The 22335-nt window shown below is 49.4% G+C and overlaps 1 protein-coding gene and 1 long non-coding RNA gene across 2 annotated transcripts in view; both read left to right on the forward strand.

The window, feature by feature from the left end:
* The window catches only part of DNAAF2 (dynein axonemal assembly factor 2), a 25770-nt gene continuing 3435 nt past the window's right edge, over positions 1-22335 (forward strand). The window contains exons 1-2 of the mRNA XM_072986932.2: positions 1-2330; positions 19571-19717. Of these exons, the coding sequence (XP_072843033.2) occupies positions 114-2330; positions 19571-19717 (2364 nt within the window). The 5' untranslated portion in view covers positions 1-113. The remainder of the gene's footprint in view (positions 2331-19570; positions 19718-22335) is intronic.
* Positions 13143-14384, forward strand: LOC144586326 (uncharacterized). The gene is made up of 2 exons (XR_013541102.1): positions 13143-13272; positions 14086-14384. It is a non-coding gene; the product is annotated as an uncharacterized LOC144586326 (long non-coding RNA).

Below are 22335 nucleotides of genomic sequence, written 5' to 3' on the forward strand. Positions count from 1 at the left end.
TCCGTCTCCATGGCAACCGCTTTGGGCTCTTTTTTTCCCCCCTCAGGAGACAGCCGCCGAAGGGGCTCCTCTCGGGCCAGCCCAGCCTTGAGCGGACGGGAGGCGGCTCCGCCATGGCGGCCCGCTCGAGCCTGGAGGACCTGGACCTGACGGGCGAGGAGGTGGAGCGCCTGAGCCAGGCCTTCCAGGACGAGGGCTTCCGCGCCCTCTTCGCCGAGTACGCGGCCGAGCTGGCCGACCCGGCGCAGCGGGCCATCTACGAGGCCGAGGTGGCGGCCCTGGAGCGCCAGCGAGGGGTCGAGGCCCGCTTCCTCCACCCGAGCCCCGGCTGGGTGCTGCGGACCAGCCAGGCCGGCCTCCGCCGCTGCTACCTCAACCTCTGCTCCAACCGGCTGGTGGGGCGGCCCGAGTGCCGGCCGGCGCCCGGGGGCAGTAGCTGGTCCCTGCCCCACTGCCTGGCCCCCGGCCGGGAAGAGCTGAGCCGCCGCCACGGGGCCAAGGGCACCCGCCGCCTGGTCTACGACGTGCTCTTCCACCCGGACACCCTCCGCCTGGCCGCCCGCTCGGCCCGCTTCCGCCGCCTCGTCCAGGACACGGCCCTGGAGGCGGTCGAGAAGCACTTCTCGCCGGGCCTGGACCGCGCCAACGCCGTCCCGCTCCGCGGCGTCAAGTACAAGGGCGTCCCGCAGGCCACGCTGCTCCGGACGCCGCTCCCGGGAGGCGTCCCGCCCGCCACCCCCGGAGAGGGAGAAGGAGAAGAAGGAGGAGAAGAAGGCGGCCAAGACTCTCCGCTGCCTCCCTTCCCCACCCCGTACACCTATCCGCCTCCCGGGCCGGAGCGCGAAACGGAGCCCCCCGCCAAGCCGGAGCCACCCTCGCCCCCGCCGGCCGCCACCACCCCGCGCTGGACCCTCCGGCAGCGCTCCTACGTGGACCTGCAGGACTACCGCTGCAGCCGCGACTCGGCGCCCAGCCCGGTGCCCCGCGAGCTGGTGGTGACCGTGGAGCTGCCCTTGCTGACCTCCGCCGCCCAGGCCCGGCTGGAGATCCGCGGGCGGGAGCTGCAGCTCGACTCGGCCCGCCCGGCCGCCTACCGCCTGCGCCTCCGCTTGCCCTACCCGGTGGACGAGGACGGCGGCCGGGCCACCTTCCACAAGGCCAAGGGGCAGCTGATGGTCGTCCTGCCCGTCCTGGCGAAACCCCCGCCGGGAGCCTTCGCCAGCGGCCAGGAGGAGGAGCAGGCCGGAGCGGAGGAAGGTGAAGGCGCGGGGCCCTCGGCTTCCTCCCGAGAACCGCTGGAGGAGGAGGACGCTGCCCTCCCAGCGGGGGACGAAGCCCGACCCACCGAGCCGGCGCCTCCGGTCCTCCACGTGGGGGCGAGCGGCGAGGCTCTTCCGGGGTGCGCCTTTCAAAGAGATGCGGAGGCGGCAGCGGCCACGAGCCTAGACGCCTCGCCTTCCCTGCCCGGTTCCGAAGGGGGCCGTTCCCCTCCGCACCTCCCCGTGGATCCCGCCTGGGAAAGCCCGGAGCCTCCGCCCTGTGAGCAACAGGGCGCTTCTCTAGAAGGCGAGGGGAGGGCTCGCCCGGCGCTTCCGGTCTGCGCAACCATGAGCGGCCCCGGCGAGGCGTGTGCAGGAGGAGGAGCAGGAGAGGAGGCCGGCCCCGATCCCCACGCGGCCCCGGTGTGCGCGGGCGGCGACAGCCCGGAGCCCCCCGGCGGCACCCCGTGCCTTGTTGCCGATCTCCCGGAACGCCCCCACGGTGGCCTCGCGACTCCGGCTGCGCTTCCCGGCGAGATCGGCTGGGGCCATCCCGGGTCAAGCCCTGCCAGCCCCATCGATGGCCTCCTCGGGCAGAGCGCAGACCCCACTCCGGCACCCCCGGCCCGGCCCGCCAGCCCCCGGGCGCCTGCAACGCCGGCTTTGTGTCCCCAAACCTCTGCCTCGCCTTCGCTGCCTGCGGGAGACCTCGACCCAGGGGCTCCCGGAAACTCTCCCGGCTTCCTTGCCGGCCCAGCCCCGCTCCTCTGCCCTCCTTTTCGCTGCACTCAGGATGAAACGGCCCTGACCCTCCTTTTCGAGGTGTCAAGCATCCTTCCCCAGAGCCTCAAAGGGCAGGTGGGCACAAATCACTACGGAGTCAGCTTTGCCAGCCAAGAGGCGGCTTCCTACAGTTTCCTCTTGCAGACTCTTCCTGAAAATAAACTGACCCCTCCGGAGGTGGAAGTCAGCGTGACTCCCAATAATGCGGTCATCGTCCTGGCCAAGTCTCCCGAGAGCACTGGACTTTGGACCAAACTGGACTTTGGACCCAACGCGGAGAGCTTGCAGGTAACTTATTTCCCAACTCTGTTGTGCCTCTTCCTCCTGCAGGTCTCCCGCATCCTATTCTTACTTGGGCCACCCTGTGGTTTCACGATCTGTCTCAGCAGCCCCCCTGCAGCGGTGAAGGTGAATTCGGCCTGTGGACTTTGTGCAGAGTTTTATAGGTTGAGAAACGCTCTGAACCAGGGCCTCTTAATCTATGAGTGACCCTCTTGCTACTTGACTCCCTCCTAAACGAGGCTTATATAAACAAAACCCAGGCTTCTTTTTTTTTTTTTTGACATCTCCTGGGAGGGACATCCAGATGTATGGCTCTGAATATCCCCTCTTTGAACATGGCGGTTTTGCATTTTAAACGGGCCACATTGTGCGTTGGAGCGCAGTACTGGTTGAGAGAGTAACCTTTTTTCCCCTTGTTACAAGCCTAACAAATGCCACCTTCATGTTGGCCTTTATGGCTGCTTCCTCAACGGCCTTTTTGAAAAATAATCACAGTCAGAGGAAGGCAGTTATTGGCAGGATTGCAGCGAGGGAGGAAAGAGTTTGCCCACCATCCCATGTACTGCTTCCAAAGAGTGGTTTATTAATAATAATAAGCATTTGAAAAATCCACAATGGCTTGTGTACTTTCGCCTTGAGGCCATGGGGAGGAACATGCTTTCTCACTTCACGTGATGAGTGCCTCTGTTAAGGCTTCACGGTGTAGCACAAACGAGTATGTTTCCAGTTTTTCAGCATTCGTAGAAAGTACGTCTAGAGAATGAGATTGTGTGTAGACGTTGTCTAGAGGGGCAGGGTAAAAATTGAATAAATAAATAAATAAATAAATAAATAAATAAATAAATAAATAAATAAGTTTCGTTTTTTGGAGGGCCTTCGGTGTCATTGTCTCTGGAAATTGCTTCCATTTTAAAGCAGCTTTTAAAAACAGGGCCATAGCAGTTGCATCAATACTACAACATCTTGGAAAAACATCACCCCTCACAAGAGCCTCAGTGTAAAACAAATTAAAAACATCACATTATTTTTAATAAGAATGAAGGTACTGGAAGCAGGAATCCATGGGTTGCCCTTTGCCAGCCCCCTCCATGGGTCCCCGGAGAAGATTGGAGAGTGGCACGTGATGGGGCTCTCATTCCGCAAATGCAGATGTTGCTCCTAGATCTAAAGTCTTCATGCTTTAGTAAGATAGTAGTAAGCAGAAGCTGTTTTCCCCCTCTTTCTCCTGTTGACATCTCTTAGTGAACAAACAGGTGTGGAGTTTCAATTCCAGGATTGTTCAGAAATAGAGAGGCAAAGTTAAAAGTGTCCTTTTTCTGCCTGACTCCCAAATTAGCTCAATTTCAGTCCTGCTCTTAGAAGATAGCATTTGCTTCATAACTGTAGAGTCTCAGCAGATGCCTGCTGAACACCCATGACTTTAGTAGATTGTCTTCTCTCTGGCCTTTGATGTCTGCAGCGTCATTCTGAAATTGGTTGAGGGTACTGCAGGGGGAGGAAGGAATACACATTTATTTATTTTATTTACTGTATTTATCTTATTTATACCCCGCCTATTTGGTCAATATGACCACTGTAGGCGACTCCTTGCTAACATAATCTATTGCTCCACCCACTCCACAAGAGGAGGAGGAGGAGAAGGGGACGACCGAGGATGAGATGGCTGGACAGTGTCTGCGAAGCAACCAACATGAACCTGACACAACTCCGGGAGGCAGTAGAAGACAGGAGGGCCTGGCGTGCTCTGGTCCATGGGGTCACGAAGAGTCGGACACGACTAAACGACTAAACACACACACAAACACATATTGAATTGAAGGATTCTAGAGTGGACTCTTTTATGCATGATGCATATTTCTTATGTCTAGATTTTACAGTATTAAGGGGAATACATTTTAGATATGCTTCTTAGTTATATATGAAATCACTGCCTGGCTACTTATTTCAAAGAGTGACAAGATTTCTGGTTTTTCCCTTTCTATTATTTTCCTCTATATCTTTGCATTGTTCATTTAAGAAGGCCCTCTTGTCTCTCCTTGCTATTTTTTGGAAGTCTGCATTCACTTTTCTGTAACTTTCCCTATCTCCCTTCCATTTGGTTTCCCTTCTCTTCTTTGCTCTTTGTGACGCCTCATTGGACAGCCACTTTGCTTTCTTGAATTTCCTTTTCTTTGGGAATGGTTTTTGTTGCTGCCTCCTGTACAATGTCACAAGCTTCCATCCATAGTTCTTCAGGCACTTTGTCCACCAAATCGAGTTCCCTCAATCTGTTCTCCACTGTGTATTCAGAAGGGATTTTGTTTAGATTATACCTGACTTGCCCAGTGGTTTTGCCTACTTTCTTCAGTTTAAGCTTGGGTTTTGCTATAAGAAGCTGATGATCAGAGCCACAATTAGCTCCGGGTCTTGTTTTTGCTGACTGTATAGAGCTTCTCCATCTTTGGCTGCAGAGAATATAATCAATCTGATTTCAATATTGCCCATCATGGTGATGTCCATGTGTAGAGTCGCCTCTTGTGTTGTTGGAAAAGAGTGTTTGTGATGACCAGCTTATTCTCTTGACAAAACTCTATTAGCCTTTGCCCTGCTTGGTTTTGAACTCCAAGGCCAAACAGAACTGCTGTTCCTTTTACCTCTTGACTCCCTACTTTAGTATTCCAGTCCCTGTAATGTGAAGAACATCTTTCTTTGATGTTTCTAGACGGTGTTGTAAGTCTTCATAGAATTGGTCAATTTCAGCCTCTTCCGCATCGGTGGTTGATGCATATACTTGGATTACTGTGATGTTGAAAGGTCTGCCTTGGACAAGACTGAGAACAGCGTGCATTATTCGGGAGGTACTTGTCTGCGGAGAGAAGCGTGGTTACAGGCTTACATGTGGCTAGAAGGTATTCCACAGGGTGGCGGCTGATTTGCCAAGGCCCCGGTGAACTCCAACCAGATCTCATAGCAGAATAGTATGTAGTTCAGACATATGGCTCTGGTTTCAGCTTAAGAGGACAAACAGAATCACCCACCAGTGAAGCTGGGTAGGAAGGGAGTGACCTGCTCCTAATAAGGTGCTCTTGTCAACAGACAATCCGTCCAGCCATTGGGGCCTGCCAATCAAAGGCCTACCCCACGAAGAGCGCATGATAGCAGTCCGGTAATTGTATAACGAGTATTGGGGCCAAGATGTGGGTGTTTGTTTGTTTGTTTGTTTGTTTTTGCAAATGAACGATGACTAACCACACTTAAGGAAGGTCACTTTTGGCCCCAGCCACCCCCCCCCCGAACCATCATGTTTCAAAACCGCCAGCATATGAAACTGAGACTTCAAAGGGGTGCGCCGTACCACCAAGAAGAGGCCATTCCTTATGCTTGGCTGGGCTGAGAATATGTTCACCTTTTCAAACCATTGTGGTCATCCTTATACAACCCTGGTAGATGATATGCAGAAGAAGAGCCTGTACTGTAAGCCCACCCCCAGCGCCGGCCAAACCTGCTTTGCGGTTCTCTCCTGGTTCTTGCGTTGTGTGAGAGTGCAGTATCTTACGTCACACGTGTTCATGCTGTTTTCGATCTGTCTTTCTTTTGGAAGGGCTAGACTTCGTGTCTTAAGTCTGGAGTCTCAGTTCTGGCATGGGCCAAGTTTTTCGTCCCGGTGTCTGTGACATACCCATATGGGATTTCCTGTGGAGAGCCAGCGTAGAATCTTCTAGAAAGGAGCAGGAGGTTTTTGGCAGAAGGTCTTTCCTTCCTGCAGCAAATTTACCTACTTCTGTTTTGGCAGCTCTGCATCATCCAACAGAGCAGCATGTCTGGAGCATTTCTTGATGGATATCTTGATCTTGGGGTTTTGCCCACGATTCTGTGCTGAATATCTTTTTGTGGTGTTGTGTTATTTTATTGTTTCTGTATGTCTCTCCTTTCACACAGGGTTGCCGTAAGTCGGAGGTGACTTGATGGCAGGCAACAACAAATTCTTTCATTTGAGGAAACTGACTCAACCTGTAAAAGTCTTGAATGGGAGCTCCAAGTAAAGATGAAGTTTCTCCATGGTTACCTCTTCATCGGTTGCAATTTCTGGAGATGCAATGTGACTTTACACTCAGAGGTTACTTAAAGGTCACCAGTTTGTTGAATGACTTTTTAACAGACCAAGTGCCCTTTTGAGTAAAAATCTTGATCCATATCCTCAGGAGATAATATAATTTAATTATCTCCTGCAGTATGGATCAGTGACGACAGAGAACTGAAAAAAAATAACTGTGGCATTTCTATCAAAGGTCTCTGAAAGGTCATTAATCCAAATGCTAACAGAAATCCTTAATGTCTCATGTCAGACATTGCCACTGGGTGTGAAAACTCCACATTGGCCGGGATGAAATGGAAGGTGCCTGATTTCATTTCATCCGCATTTCAACCAAGATGTGCCACAATGCCAAAGACGAGTTCACCCCCGCCCCCAAAAAAAGGTCAAAATGTTCAAATATGCAGAACAGCTTCCTAGGTGTGTGTGGGGGAATTTGACCATCCCCTGTGCTCATGGATCCTCCTACCTTCTGTAGATAGTGGAGAAGCTGCTTGCTTGTGTCAGTTTCAGGGTGTGATGAAATTGGAACTGAGATATGTACAAAGCCTTGCCTTATTTGACCTTGTTATTCTATTACTCTCGGGCTTGCATTCTGTGTGGTTTGGTCAACCATTCTGTTGCATTGCAACTTTTTAATTACTGAACCAGCCAGTGGACGCAGCTTTACACTGATTAAAATCTTTGCCCTTTCTCTTCTCTAGGTACCCCTTTATTTCCTTCACATAAGTCTCTTTCTCTCTGTCTCTCTTTATCTAATTCATCTTATACAATTCCCAAAATCTCCCAGCTAGTGTGGCTGCTAATTAATGAACTTTTGGAGTGCCTGCCCTACTCATAAAATGATGGCATAATTCAAGACCTGTAAAACTCTGTGCTCAACCTGTTGAAATCTTTAAAAAGCTGAGCTATATGACACTGTAAGGTAAAGGTAAAGGTTCCCCTTAACAATTTTTGTCCAGTCGTGTTCGACTCTAGGGAGCGGTGCTCATCCCCGTTTCCAAGCCATAGAGCTAGCATTTTGTCCAAAGACAATCTTCCGTGGTCACATGGCCAGTGCGACTTAGACACGGAACGCCGTTACCTTCCCACTTATTGATCTACTTGCATTTGCATGCTTTCGAACCGCTAGGTTGGCGGGAGCTGGGACAACTGTAGAAAATATGACACTGTAGAAAATAAAAAAAATAATTGGGGTGTTTCTGAGAGCCCACAAAGTCATTTCTGGATAGGTACATAGCCTATATTTTAAGTTGGATTACCTCAAAGATACCTTCCAAATTTTGTGATTTTTTTTCCAGTACAGTACATAGTCTTTTTAAAGATAGCATGCCAAACCTACTTTCCAAATTTTGTGAAAATCTGTTCCACAGATTTCACATGACACACTAACAAATGGACAGACATTTTTATTTATGTAGATTTTGTAGTAAAATTTTCAGCATGACTAAATATCCTAGTGTCCCATCCTTCTTAAAAAAAACCCCACACTTTTGGAGGCTTTTTAAGAACCCTGAAAAAATGGGAATAATGTCTTTGTATGCTGTTAACTTCCATGTTTCTCTACAATGGCAGTTAACAGTTAAATGAATGGAGCAGACTCCAATTAAATTGGATTAATAACAATCTGATTAATTTAAACCAATGACTTAAAATCAGTTAACATTTGCAGTGTCCTTAGTTACTAAAGTCTCGTCCTCTAGGTCTTAGAGAGTCTAATGGTTTCAGGCGGCTGACCTCAGACGTGTCGAGGCAAAGATCAGTAACATTCCTATAAAGCGTCTTTAAGCAAAGATTTATTTCTTAAAAGAAAAACAAAGAGATGATTGAGGCACAGTGTTATGATGGTACAAGATTATCTATGAGATGAATGAAATTCTTCATCGGTAGTAGGAGAAATTGCTGTTGTTAGAGCACAAGTCATTCAGACAACATCGTAGTCTAGCTCCACAGTGCATAGCAATCCTTTTGGGATCACCCAGTGAGTTGTAGGATCTACAAGCTAACACTGGACCAACTGCTTGTTCTTTTAATTTAATTTATTAATTTAATTTATTTATGTTTTTAAATCCTGCTTCACCAGTATAGCTCTGCTTGCTTATTTACTGGAGACTTCTAAAGTTATTCCTGGACAGCACAGATCCCTTTGATGCCTGTGCTTATGGGCAAGAATAAATAACGGCTGTTCTTTCATTCTGTAATTGCTGTGCTGGCTTTTAGATAAATTCAGTGTGTGGAACAAGAGGTGTGTATTTCTACTGCACTCAGAAATGATACCTGTAGTTATATTTGAAGGTTGTTTTTTTTTCCAACATTTCTGACCTCTTTCACTTAATCATCTCCTTTGGCTTAAAACAGGCTGGGGCAGTGTTTGACACTCTCAGCTGTTTTGAGTTGTGACTGCTGCAGCCTCTTATCTTTCTCTGTGTTGGGTTTGGGCCTGTTGGGACTTGTAAGTCAAAACATCAGTCCAGCCAAGCATTCCCCACCTGGCTTAAAGGAAGCTACAGTATAAATTTGAGATTGTTGAAACAGACAAGGAATGGCAGATTCCACAGGAGAAATCTAGTTTTGTTCTGTGCTTGGAGACCTATAATGCAGTAATGAAAAATTAGCTCCATAAAGAGGAAATCCGAGGTGAGCGGATACTCTTTTGATGATAATACATGTGGCTGCAGACCTAATTATCTTCCCACATGATTAAAGTTTTTGGATCGCTCCCCAACTCTCCCCCAGCCTGTCTGTTACTGAAAGGTGAGTTCTCCCACCCGCTAGTTCTTCCCAGTTCGCCACCTTGAGCCATAGCGGCCTTTTCAAAGGAGCACAGGAACAAGCTGTGAGTTTGCCAGCCCTTCCGCTCCCACTCCTGCCAACAGAGCTTGTTGAACCTAGACAAACTGTAGTTTAACTATGTTCTAATGAAATAAGCTACTTCAGAACTTGGTTTATAAAGCTAGCTTGTTTCAGTAAACCATATTTTAGATTAGTCACTCTTTAGCGATCAGGTATAATACCAAATACCTAATCAATATACAGTGGTGCCTCGCATAGCGACATTAATCCGTGCAGCAAAAATCGCTGCTAAGCTATTTCGTCGCTATGCGATTTTAAAAAGCCCATAGAAACGCATTAAAACCTGTTTAATGCATTCCTATGGGCTTAAAACTCACCTTTAAGTGAAGATTCTCCATACGTCAGCCATTTTCGCTGCCTCTTATGCGAGTAATCTGTCCCTAAACACAGCGGCGGCCATTTTTTTAACCCGGTGGCCATTTTGGAACCGCCGATCAGCTGTTTAAAAATCATCGCTTTGCTATGATCGGTAGGCGAAACAGGGAACCGATCATCGCAAAGTGAAAAAAACCCATTAAAAATATCACAATGCGATCGCTTTTGCAATCGCAAAAACTTAATCGCTATGCGGTTTCATCACTAAACGGAGCGCCCGTTAAGCGAGGCACCACTGTATTAAGTGATTAATGCACCTTGGATCCTAAGACTCTAATCAATAAGTATGCTTTGACTTGATGTCATTTGAGCTTCCAAGGGGAGCTTTTCCTCACGTATCCACACAATGAACGGTTTACACAGAGGAGGTCCTCTCCAGTTTATAAATCCAAGCACAAATACTTGCATTTTCTATATGAAAGCTTTTTTTTTTTTTTTTTTTTTTGGTGAAGAAAAAAAGAAATCAATTTTTCTCATTTTATATGGCAGTTTTATAACCAACTGTGCTCAAGATCTAAGAGTGGACTCTGGAATCTAAGTCCAGTGAAAGTCAGTGGGTGCTTCCTTCCCGTCCTCCCTGGTTGTCCTCTGGCATGATGCCCCAAAAACTCTCTGCTTCCCATGATTTCCCAGCCTTCCTGAGCACGATTTTAAGAGTCTACAGGAAGCTGCAGTGTGGAGGAAAAGTTTGCCAGGCCTGGTGAAAACAGCGAGAGAAGCAGCAGAAGCACAGCACAGGAATTTGACCAAATAGGTTTTCTGTTATTTCCAGCCGGTGCAACTAGTTTAATTTTATTTATCTTATTAATATTAATGAATAGTTTTGTATCTGCTGGACCCGCTGGCATCTTGCATGTTCTGAATGCCAACCATGCCAACATAAAGCATTCTAGTTTTCACTTTGTCTTGCTGCTTTTCTGAGGTGCAAGAGTTTTTCCACTAAGAGTTTTTCCACTTCTGAAATTGCATGTTGGTTTAGCCATTTGTTTGCAAAACTGAGTCATTTAAAATTTTTGCTAGCCTATGCCAAGATGCTTTTTTGAAGTCACTTGGTTTCTGATGGCTTCCAACTGAGTGGAGAGATGCCAGACGGATTGGTTTTGTTACTTGGCTGTTTTAATGGTTACAGTTACTTGGTTCCAAAGCTTGGGATAGTTAGCTTTTGAATGCTGGTTCCTGCTGAGTGAGGGATTCTGGGAGTTCAGTCTAACAGTTATAACCATTGCACATAACATGATGGCCCTTGCTTTGCACATTCTTTCTAACCGGCATGGGATGGAAGACTGTAATTTTTTTCCTGACTTGTAGCGCAGCGGGAGAAATCTGCAAAAATAGAAAAGCCCTTAACAGAGGCTTCTTTGAATGCTATATGTGATTGAATTGATCATCTTGGAGCAGTGGGACGTCCCACTCCTCATCTGTGAGGAATTTCCTTGACCTGTTCAAGGTCAAGGTTTATACTGTTCAAGGTCATTGAACTCATTATTTTCTCTTTTGCAAAAGCAGCTTTTCTTGGCACCATATTTATTCATGACAGCTACAGTCAGATTGCTTTTCTGCTGACAGTTGGCTCTGAGAGACTTTTAATTTTCAAAATTGTCACCAGCTTCAGCGTATTTTCATGTTTATTGCTTTTATTATTACTCCCATGGAAACTAGAAATACTTAGAGCTGCTAAAGAAGAGACTAACAAGAATTCAGTCCATTAAGAAGAAGAAGACAAAAAAAACCCCACAAAAAAAGAGACAAAACATAAATAAATCATAAAACTTAGATGAACGAGTTTTACATGCGGCCACCTTTAAAAAAATATTTGCTGTAATTCTGTGGTTTTCATGGTATATTTGCTCAAACATAGGATCCACACAATTGTAACTGGGGTTGCGTATTTGTTATAATCTATAACCTTGTATAGATCCACCACTGACATGGTATTCTCCCTCAGACCGTTGCAGGAGAAATGTAGAGAACAATTAAAGCCACTTTGTGGCCTTTATCGATCTCACAAAGGCCTTTGATTTGGTTAGCAGGGACGACCTTTTTTAATTACTTCCCAAGATCAGATGTCCACCTTGACTCCTTAACATCATCAGGTCCTTCCATGAGGGAATGAAGGGCACTGTAGTTGTTGATGGCTCAACATCAGATCCCTTTGACATCCGAAGTGGAGTGAAACAAGGCTGTGTCCTCGTGTCGACCCTGTTTGGGATCTTTTCTGCTGTCATGCTGAAGGATGTTTTTGGAACTGCAACAGAAGGTCTCTGTCTCCAGACTAGATCAGATGGAAAGCTCTTTAATCTCTCTAGATTGAGAGCAAGGACCAAAGTCCAACTGAAATGCATGCGGGACTTCTTCGCCGACGATGCAGCCATTGTTGCCCACTCTGCTGAAGACCTCTAACAACACATGAATTGTTTTAGCAACGCCTGCCAAGACTTTGGACTAACAATCAGCCTGAAGGAAACACAAGTCATGGGCCAGGGCGTGGACTCACCTCCCGCTATTACCATCTCCACACAAGAATTGGAGGTTGTTCATGACTTTGTGTACCTTGGCTCAACAATCTCTGACACTCTCTCCCTAGATGTTGAGCTGGATAAATGCATTGGCAAAGCAGCTACCATGTTCTCAAGACTCACAAAGAGAGTATGGCTCAATAAGAAGTTGACGGCATATACCAAGATCTTGTCTATAGAGTCTGTGTCCTCAGCACACTCTTGTCCTGCAGTGAGTCCTGGACCCTTTGTGCACGGCAGGAGAGGAAGCTGAACATCTTCCATATGCGTTGCTTCTGATGGATTTTTGGTATCACCTGGCAGGACAAAGTTCCAAATAGAGTAGTCCTAGAAGGAGCTGGAATTTTTAGCATATATACATTACTGAAACTGTGATGTCTGTGTTGGCTTGGGCACATCGTGAGAATGGCTGATGGCTGGATTCCAAAAGATCTCCTGTATGGAGAATTAGTGCAGGGAAATCGCCCCAGAGGGAGACCCCAGCTCCGATACAAGGAGATCTGCAAGCGGGCTCTGAAGGCCTTAGGAATAGACCTCAACAGATGGGAAACCCTGACATCTGAGCGTTCACCCTGGAGACAGGCGTTGCATCATGGCCTCTCCCATTTTGAGGCAAAGAGGCCGTCCCAAAACCAGCAAAACCAGGGAGCTGGACATGGGACAGATTGTATTTGTCTTCAGTGTGGAAGGGATCGTCCATCTCGAATTGGCCTTCTCAGCCACACTAGATGCTCTTCCAAGTCCTCCATACAGAGCACGTTACCATCGTCTGAAGGAGGCGTAATCTGTCTGAAGGAGGCCTAATCTGTCCAGTACCCAAAGCACTCTCTGGGTTGTTTACAAGTTTTAATTATGCAGGCAATACACTGCCCCCCCACCCCAGTGAGCTGGGTATTCAATTTACTGACCTCAGAAGGATGGAAGGCTTAGCCAATCTTGAGCTGGCTTCCTGAGCCCATCAGGATCAAGCTCAGGTTATGAGCAGGGTCGCTAAACTAGAGTTGGGCATTTGCCATCCTACTACCACATTTGGGCAGCACAGTGGTGTTATGGTAAAAAGGAGGATGCACAGGTAAAAAGACCTGTACATCCTGTTTTTAAGGGGAAACATGGTCTCCAAAGCATTCAGAAGGTGTGTTTAGTCGTTTAGTCGTGTCCGACTCTTCGTGACCCCATGGACCAGAGCACGCCAGGCCCTCCTGTCTTCTACTGCCTCCCGGAGTTGTGTCAGGTTCATGTTGGTTGCTTCGCAGACACTGTCCAGCCATCTCATCCTCGGTCGTCCCCTTCTCCTCTTGCCATCACACTTTCCCAACATCAGGGTCTTTTCCAGGGAGTCTTTTCTTCTCATTAGATGGCCAAAGTACTGGAGCCTCAGCTTCAGGATCTGTCCTTCCAGTGAGCACTCAGGGTTGATTTCCTTTAGAACTGATAGGTTTGTTCTCCTTGCAGTCCAGGGGATTCTCAAGAGCCTCCTCCAGCACCACAATTCAAAAGCATCAATTCTTCGGTGGTCTGCTTTCTTTATGGTCCAGCTCTCACTTCCATACATCACGACAGGAAAAACCATAGCTTTGACTATTCGGACTTTTGTTGGCAAGGTGATGTCTCTGCTTTTCAAGATGCTGTCCAGATTTGTCATCGCTTTCCTCCCAAGAAGAAGGCGCCTTTTAATTTCAGGGCTGCTGTCTCCATCTGCAGTGATCATGGAGCCCAGGAAGATAAAATTTGACACTGCCTCCATATCTTCCCCTTCTATTTCCCAGGAGGTGATGGGACCAGTGGCCATGATCTTAGTTTTTTTGATGTTGAGTTTCAGACCGTTTTTTGCACTCTCCTCTTTCACTTTCATTACAAGGTTCTTTAATTCCTCCTCACTTTCTGCCATCAGAGTGGTATCATCTGCATATCGGAGGTTGTTGATATTTCTTCCGGCAATCAGAAGGTGTAGTACATCTTAAAAAGTCGCACACAAAGTTTTTCATTTAAACATGACATCCATCTTCTGAAAAGGGCAAAAGCTGATCCCACAGTTACAAATACAGTGGTGCCCCGCATAGTGACGATAATCTGTTCCAGATAAATCGTCGCTATCCGGATTGGTCGCTATACGGGGCACGCGTTCCTGTGGAGGGAAAACTCACAGCTAAGCGGAAATCCTCCATGGATGCGGCCATTTTCGGTGCCTCTAAAGCGAGGCAACACAGTGGGTAGCCATTTTGGAACCGCCGATCAGCTGGCCGAAAATGGGGCCTTTGGGAGGACCCTGCGGTCCTTCCGAAGCCACCGCTGGCATTCCCCTTCGGAAGGGGCATTTTCGCCCAGCTGAGTGGGAGCCCCACCGCTCAGCTGGGGGAAGATGTTGGAGGTCGGCGGTGGCTTCGGAAGGACCCTGAAGCCACTGCCGACATTTGCCTTCCGAGGTCTCAAAGGGCTTTCCCCCCGACATTGGAGAAAGCCCTTTGAGAGCTCAGAAGGTTCTCAGTGGCGGCAGTGGCAGGGTAGGGGATGTCCGGATGCCTTCCAGGCAAAGCACTGGAAGGCATCCGGACCCCCACCGCCGCCGCTTGAAGCCGCGCCGCACCCGGTTTCCCAGCCATGCTCGGACTCCCGGGAGGCATCCGGACCACCCCACACACCCTGCCGCCGCCACCGCCGCTTGGAGCCCCTGGAAGGCATTCGGACCCCCCTACCCTGCCCCCTTCCGAAGCCACTGCCGGCACCACCGCCAGCATTTCCCCCCAGCTGAGTGGTGGGGCTCCCGCTGAGCTGGGCGAAAATGCACCTTCTGAAGGGGAATGCCAGCGGTGGCTTCGGAAGGACCCTTCGGAAGGGTCCTTCCGAAGCCACCGCCGGCATTTCTCCCCAGCTGAGCGGCGGGGGCTTCGAAGCTCCCGCCACTCAGCTGGGGGAAAATGGGGCTATGGGGAAAAATCGCAAAGCAATTTTTCCCCATAGGCAACATCGCAATGCGATCGCAAAAGCGATCGCAAAAAAGCTATTGCTATGCGGGTCGTCGTTAAACGGGGCGCCCGTTAAGCGACGCACCACTGTACTCAACTCCCAAACAAACTGCACCAGAGCACAGGGTTCCGACTCCAGTCCTCTGAAGATGCTGGTCACAGAGACTGGTGAAAGGTTACGAAGAGCAGCCTTCAGAACACGGCCAAAGAGTCAGAAAAGCCCACAACAACCATTAGATCCCGACCGGCCATGAAAGCCTTTGCAAATACAGTCTTTTCAAAGCTTCACCACTTGGGCTACCTGGCTGGCTGGTGTGGCCATTATGCACTTCTTCTCTCTCCCCCCAACCCCATCTTGGCTTCCTCTGAGCAACTTTGTCTAAACTTATCAAGGTGGAGCTCTTGACACTGTCGCTCCCACAGCTTGGAGATCGTTCGGAGCCCTTGTCCTTGGGCTTTGGCAACTCTTTTCGGTTGTCCCATCTGGGACGAGAAGAGTTCTTGAGCCCAAACTTCAAAGCTAGTGTTCAGTCAATCACTCGTTCCAGAGAGCCGGCATGACGGCAGCTCCTTTGAAATGGTATTTTAGATTCCTCTGGTGTTCAGCACTGCAGCCAGGCAATAAATCTGTGTGGTTTTCGCTTCAAATTGGGGCTTTTAGAAATTTTGGTCTCGCTTGTATTGGTTGGCTCTTTCTTTGTAGGCCTGTAGGCTATAAACATGTGAGCTTGGATACGGAGATATTTCTCATTAATAGAGAAGTGCTTTCACATGTAAGATATCCCTGCAGAACTAACTCATTTCCCCTGCTGTCCTGCTGATCCCCTTCCTCCACCGGGCCCGTCCCACGCCCTTACTGTGTCGACAAGTTGTGCCGGTTAATTACCTGTGTAAATAATTCAGTTTGATTTTCCATTTGATAAGTGATCATTTTTAGTGTGAGCTGTACTTGAAATATAGCCTATATAGATTTATTTTTCCATCAAGTGCGTTAGTTGAAGTAAGATTGAATGTGCTTTTAAGACAAATTATGAAGTCAAGGAACTTATTAAAGCGTCTAGGTGTGATATTACCTCTGTTTTACAGAGAAGCGCAAGGAAAGACGTTTGTACTGCATTGTGACACAGTGCAAATGAAGTCCTATCCATCAGCCTTAATCCCATTAAACAATAAAATTTTTTACTTTCCACTGATTTTTGTGCCGTGCTGGAGCTGACTGCTTCGGTGCTTTTTTGGTTTGAGAAAGGGAAAATGTTCGCCGCTGCCCCACCCCCCCAAGTCCACATGCATTTGTAGGGATTGGAGACTTGTGTGTCACTGTTTGCCAGGCACTAGAGTTCATGGACTGGTCTTACTCAGCTGCCTTACTCAGCTTGCCTTTAGTTCCCTGGGCTCTCTGTCAGTGCGAAAATTAATTTTCGGTGCTGGAGGTACTGTACACAAAAAGTACCACCAATAATTCCGGCACGAATTGTGTGCCTTCAATTCCACTGAGAACAGTTCAAGGCACATCTGCTCCGCCGGAGTTTGGTTCCACTAACAATTTATTAATTCGTCCTGCATTTCAGAGAGAAATGGCCTCCCAAAGCAACTTGCCGAAAACGTATGATAAATATGTATCTCTGCTTGCAAGATCTGTACATAAGTGAACGAGACAGGCTGCCTTCAGGCTTATCCGCTAAAGGCAAGGGAGGGTGGAGAGGCAGGGAAGGTGGGGGGGTGGCAGAGGCGTTTGACGAAGCCAGGGGAGAGGGAAGGAGTTGCTCACAGGCGTTTCTCTCCTGCTGGGGCCACACTTTTTTTCCTGCCAGGCCCATAGTGCATAGATTTTGGCCTGTCGGCAAGTGGCAGGTTCTTCTTCGTGGCCTCTGTGAATGCACACAGTTGGGTGGTTCTGCGCCTGCACAGGGCAGCCCAATTGGGTGCATTCACAGAGGACCACTGGAAGAGCCATGGTTACATGTAGGTAACCTCTTCTTTTTTTGGGGGGGGCAGAAATTTCCCTCACCTCTGCAGTCCGAGGCCAGGCAACCCTGCAGGATCCCACTTCAGTTTTTACTGGGCAGAGAGAGAGAGAGAGAGAGATGATAAGGAAGGCAGCAGCCATCAGCCGCTCTTCATTTTCCGCCAGAAGGACCACACCTGAGCCACACAGCCTGTGGAAGTGGCCACCCCGATACTTTAGTGGTGCCTGCCGGTTTGGGATGGTGGGAAAAGGAGTAGATAGATTTATGGAGGGGATGGCCATCCGTGGCAACTTGCTGGCCTGGGTGGCGATTCATCCCCTTCTGTTTCAGAGGCCTGTCTGTTTATCCTTGGTTTGGAATAAGCGGTGCAAACAACTGTTGTGTGTGTTCATGTCCTGCTTGTGGGCTTCCCAGAGGCAACGGATGGGCCCCTCTGGGAACCCCCTCCGTCTTGGACCGGCTGATACGGCAGAGTTCTTTCTTGTCTCCTTTTCGTGTTCCATGAAGGCAACGGGGTGGCCCCGATTCCCTTCCCCAGGGCATGTGCTGTCAAACCTTGCAGCCCCCTGCTTTGGGGAGGAGAGGGAGGATACTGGGAAACTCACCCCCCCCCACACACACACACACCATGTCCTGTTTCTCCTTTCAGCCCAAGCCATGGGGTGTGTGCGTGCGCTCTGAACGAGGTCTGAGGCTGTAACCAGCGGCATGTTCTGCAGGCTTCCTTCTCCCATCCTGGATGGATGTGCAGAACAGAAGAATTCTCACTGTTCCAGAGCTCGGCTGGCTTTATGACGCCCATGTGTATAATTATATTTCATACAAATGGGTTGTTATGACTTGTGACTAGTTGCGTTTATGCCAGCCAAAGCAGCTTAGTTTTTGCAGCATAACAACTCAAATTAACAGCCCTGAAGATGCATAGACAGCGTGCATCAATCAGCTTTATTTTTCTTTCTGTTCCACAATGGGCGCCATTTTAAGCTCAGCCCAACTTGCCCTCTGGGTCTGGAGAAGGGAATTTTCATTAGGGACAGCTTGGAGCGACAACTCCAGAAAAACCTGACCCTGACATTTGAGAACCAAACTTAACATGAGCTACAGCGGGGGTGGGGGGGTGGCCCAAGGGTTGTCAACTTGTTTTCCTGCTAGAGGGTCCTCTGCCTTGCTCGTCGGATGGCAGTCAGGCATTCCGTGGCTTGAAGGGTCCTCCCCCTCCCCTGATTCAGTTTTACCTTCTGCATGCAGGTGCTTCGGCTGTTTGATTTCCCCATGCCACACCATTTGAGAAGGGACAATTGCAGAAATAATGGCAGCCACCTTCCATGGGCTCACTTTTCCACTCTTTAAAAAAAACACAACCCAAACAGCAAGCGAGCGAGCGAGCGAGCGAGCGAGCTAACGAACGAACGAACGAACGAACGAACGAACGAACGAACGAACGAACGAACGAACGAACGAACGAACGAACGAACGAACGAATGAATCCTACCTTTTAGGGCTAAGGAAAGCAGACCTTCTATGCCCTGAACCTGGAATAGAGGCATTAAAAAACAAGTGTAGCTCAAAAGTCCAGTCCTTTTTGTACTGTTGAGGGTGGGAGGGGAAACAGAAACCCAGGCTGGTCTTCTCTTTCACCAGATAAGCTTTCTACCCATAAAGTTGCTGAGATATAGTACCTTTACCTCTGTTTGACTGTCCAGTTTTTTGCATTTTCTTCAAGCTGGCTTGGGAAAGCAGGGTAGAAATACCTTTAATCATTTGATCCTGCTTGGTGGACTTGGTGGATCTCTTGTATGGAGAATTAGTGCAGGGAAATCGCCCCAGAGGGAGACCACAGCTGCGATACAAGGATATCTGCAAGCGGGATCTGAAGGCCTTAGGAATAGACCTCAACAGATGGGAAACTCTGACATTCGAGCATTCAGCCTGGAGGCAGGCGGTGCATCACGGCCTCTCCCAATTTGAAGAGACCCTTGCCCAGCAGGCTGAGGCAAAGAGGAAGTCACAAAAGCAGCAAAACCAGGGAGCTGGACAGGGGACAGATTGGATTTGTCTTCAGTGTGGAAGGAATGGTCACTCTCAGATTGGCCTCCTCAGCCACACCAGACGCTGTTCCAAGTCCTTCATACAGAGCACGTTACCATAGTCTTTCGAGACTAAAGGATGCGTACAGTAGGTGGACTTGTGTGCAACTGCCTGGCCCACAGTCATGCCTACCTTTTCCTTCTGAGCGATGGGCGGCTACTGATCCCGTTGGTTGTCTCTGCTGTTGTGCAGAAATAGCAGAAAGGCAGCTTATCTCCAGAGTGTATTGGAGTTGGGGAGGGGGAATTCTCGGGAGCCTTTTCCTCCAGATCTCCCTATTCTGAACATGGCTTTTCAAGGAAAGGAGACAAGCAGCCATCCTAGCAACCCTGCTGGGTCTCAGAATCTTTTAGTGTTTCAATACCTCATGGGAAGGTTTAAACAGTTGCACTTTGTTGTCTCGTTGATTCAGGAGAGGTGGTTTGTCACCGAAAACAATGTGTCCAAATTTCTGGGTCACCTCCCACAACCACCCAGCTCTGGCCAACCTGAGATGGAGCAGTGCCCGTTGATTGAAGTGCTGGATGTCTCCGAAGGCAAAAGTCAGATCAGATTAAAGGTAAAGGCGTGTTTTACACATTTGTATCATCATCACTCAACCACAGTGCAGCGGTGTCGCCCATCTCCTGTCCTGTTGCCTGCGGTTCGTGGGGGGGGGTGTTCTTGCATGATTGGTCTCCTTGATGTAGGGGCGCCAGCCTACATCTGGCTTCCTGGAGCTTGAGCCCCTTATTACGTGTCCTGTACTCTGGGACGACTGAGAACAAATCCTGCCCCTCCTCTGTAGGACTACCTTTAAAGTATCTGGAAAGTGCTATCCTGTCTCCCCTCCATCATCTTTTCTCAAGGCTAAATCTGCCCAGTTCCTTCAGTCATTCCTCCTAGGACTTGATTTCCAGTTCCCTGGATCATCCTTGCTGCTCTCCCCTGAACTTGCTCCAATCTGTCGGCCTCCTTCCTGAAGTGCAGTGTCCTGAACTGGGCACAGGGCTCTAGGTGAGGTCTAACCCTTGCTGATCAGAGGGGAACTAGTACTTCACGGGATTTGGAGACTCTGCTTCTGTTAATGCATCCTGAACTAGCATTATCCCTTTTTGCAGCCCCATCACACTGTGGGCTCATGTTCCGCTTGTGATGTACAACCGTTCCAATATCTTTCTGAGTTGTAGTATTCCTCAGCTGAGTATCCTCCATCTTGTAACTGTGCATTTGGTTTGTTCCCCTCCAGACGGAGAAGATGGCCCCTCACTGTCACCTCTCCTACTTTTTTATTGCTCTGTTAGTGAGGTGCTTGCTTTCTCTCCCCCGCCCCTCGCCGTAGAGCAGATCGCCACCATGCAGGTGGAAATCTGCTGTTGGGCCAGAGCCAGGTTTTCCAGGGAGTTCCGGACAAGGGCCGTGGGGGTAGAGCCCTCTTCTCTCCCTTTGCCAGGCAGCAATCTGTTCTGTGAGCAGTGGGACCTTTGAGAAATATGTCAGGAGGCATCCCGTGCCCTCTTCTGCACGTGGAAGCCCCGCAGCGCGTGCACACCCTCCCCCCCGCTTTGTGATCCCTGCTTTCACAATGGAGAGGAAGTATGTGGACACAAGCTGAGCGGCTGTTAAACCGGATTCTGGTCCTTGAGTTCAAAACTACAAAGGAGTCAATATAGGCCCAGCATGGTAGGAAAGGTTATGGAGGATCACCTTTGTCCTGGTGTCCTTGCACCCTGCCTGAAGCAAGTCACTGTTCCACTGATTGGGAAATGATAAAGGCCCAGACAGTGGCCTCCACCTGTCTTTTCTGTGATTTTTAGGCCCTCTGAGCGAACCTAGAAACATGCCTAATGGTATTAGGAGCAGAAACCCAAACCAAGAGACCAGAGCATTCCTGGGACCCCTCCGTTCCTCAACCCTTTCCACCCACATGGAAGTCCCTCGGTGAAGTACACAAACCTGATAGGTAAAGGAGGAGAGGACCGAATGGGGTGAGCTGTTGGTAGGGATCAGCTCCTTTCCAGCCAGGTCTGACCTTGGATCGGGAGGCTGAAGCCCAGGGGCCCCACTTTGGATTTTGCTCCTTGGCAGGAGGAGGGGAGCAGAGCAGAGCGCCAGAGTTGCATGGTGGCATGAAGGGAGGGGAAACTCAAGGCCGGGAAAACACCACCACTGGCGGACCCGCTCTCTGAGGGCACGGCTCCTACCTGTGGCGTGACGTGTTGTTGTCACTCAGTTTCTGTTTTAAGTGCTCACAAGCGGCCAGAATTCCAAGGGTCCCCCAAGACCGTGGCGCTCTGTGGGGCTTTGCTCCCTGGGAAGTGGTGGTGCAGTTGCTGCCCCCAGCCAGGGTGAGGAGACACACTCTGGGTCGGGCAGCGTCCCCTCTTGGAGCTGAGCGAGGGACCGCAAGAGCCGGCTTGCTTCCGTTGCTACTCTGAAGGCCCCCTTTGGTGGCTCTTCACCTGCAGCCCTTTGTGGTGGCTCAGGACTCTCACTGTGGGTGGTCCACTGGCCCCACGGCCTTTGAGCAGGGCTGCTCTGTTCTCAACCAGACAGAGGCTTCTGCAGGAGTCCAAACACACAGAGGCCCTCGGAGTTCTGCCCGGCAGCAAAGGGAGGCAGCGAGAGGAGCAAATTTAACTTGACCTCTGTGCCAGCTGGTGCCGTGGCAGAGAGCAGATCGGTATCTTTGGCAGCACGAGGCTAAAAGCAACCACATAATAACACTGACTTCCTGGTAACTCTACCAGGACTTCGTAAAATCCAGTACCAGACATTGTGCCCCAAAGGCATGGCTTGGCAACGAAAAGAAAGGCAACTCTGAAGTCTTTCAAGTGGGCCCGACCTTTGGCTGGCTTGTGTGCAAGGATCGCACTAGGAAGGCAGTCAGGTGCTGGGTGGCGGGGAGGGGGCAAGGAGCCGCCCCAGCCTTCAGGCAGACGTAGCCGTGGGTGGGGGTCAGGATACCCACTTGGGGACAGAATGGCTGGGGAGGAAGGCGATGTCTTATCCTAGTAGCAGCAGAGGACAAGCAGTCCAGCTGAAGGTTGATCTAAGTTAAAGGAAAGATGGTAAAGAGATCTCATACAAGGAGGATCGGCTGGTGGCTGGTGGGGTTTACCTGGGAGGGCGAGTGTAGGTTTTAGCAAGGACAGAAGGTTGGACTCTGAAGGTTTAAGAGGAAATCCGTCTATGCTT

Source organism: Pogona vitticeps, chromosome 1, assembly GCF_051106095.1.
Source record: "Pogona vitticeps strain Pit_001003342236 chromosome 1, PviZW2.1, whole genome shotgun sequence".
Classification (NCBI taxonomy): Eukaryota; Metazoa; Chordata; class Lepidosauria; order Squamata; family Agamidae; genus Pogona; species Pogona vitticeps.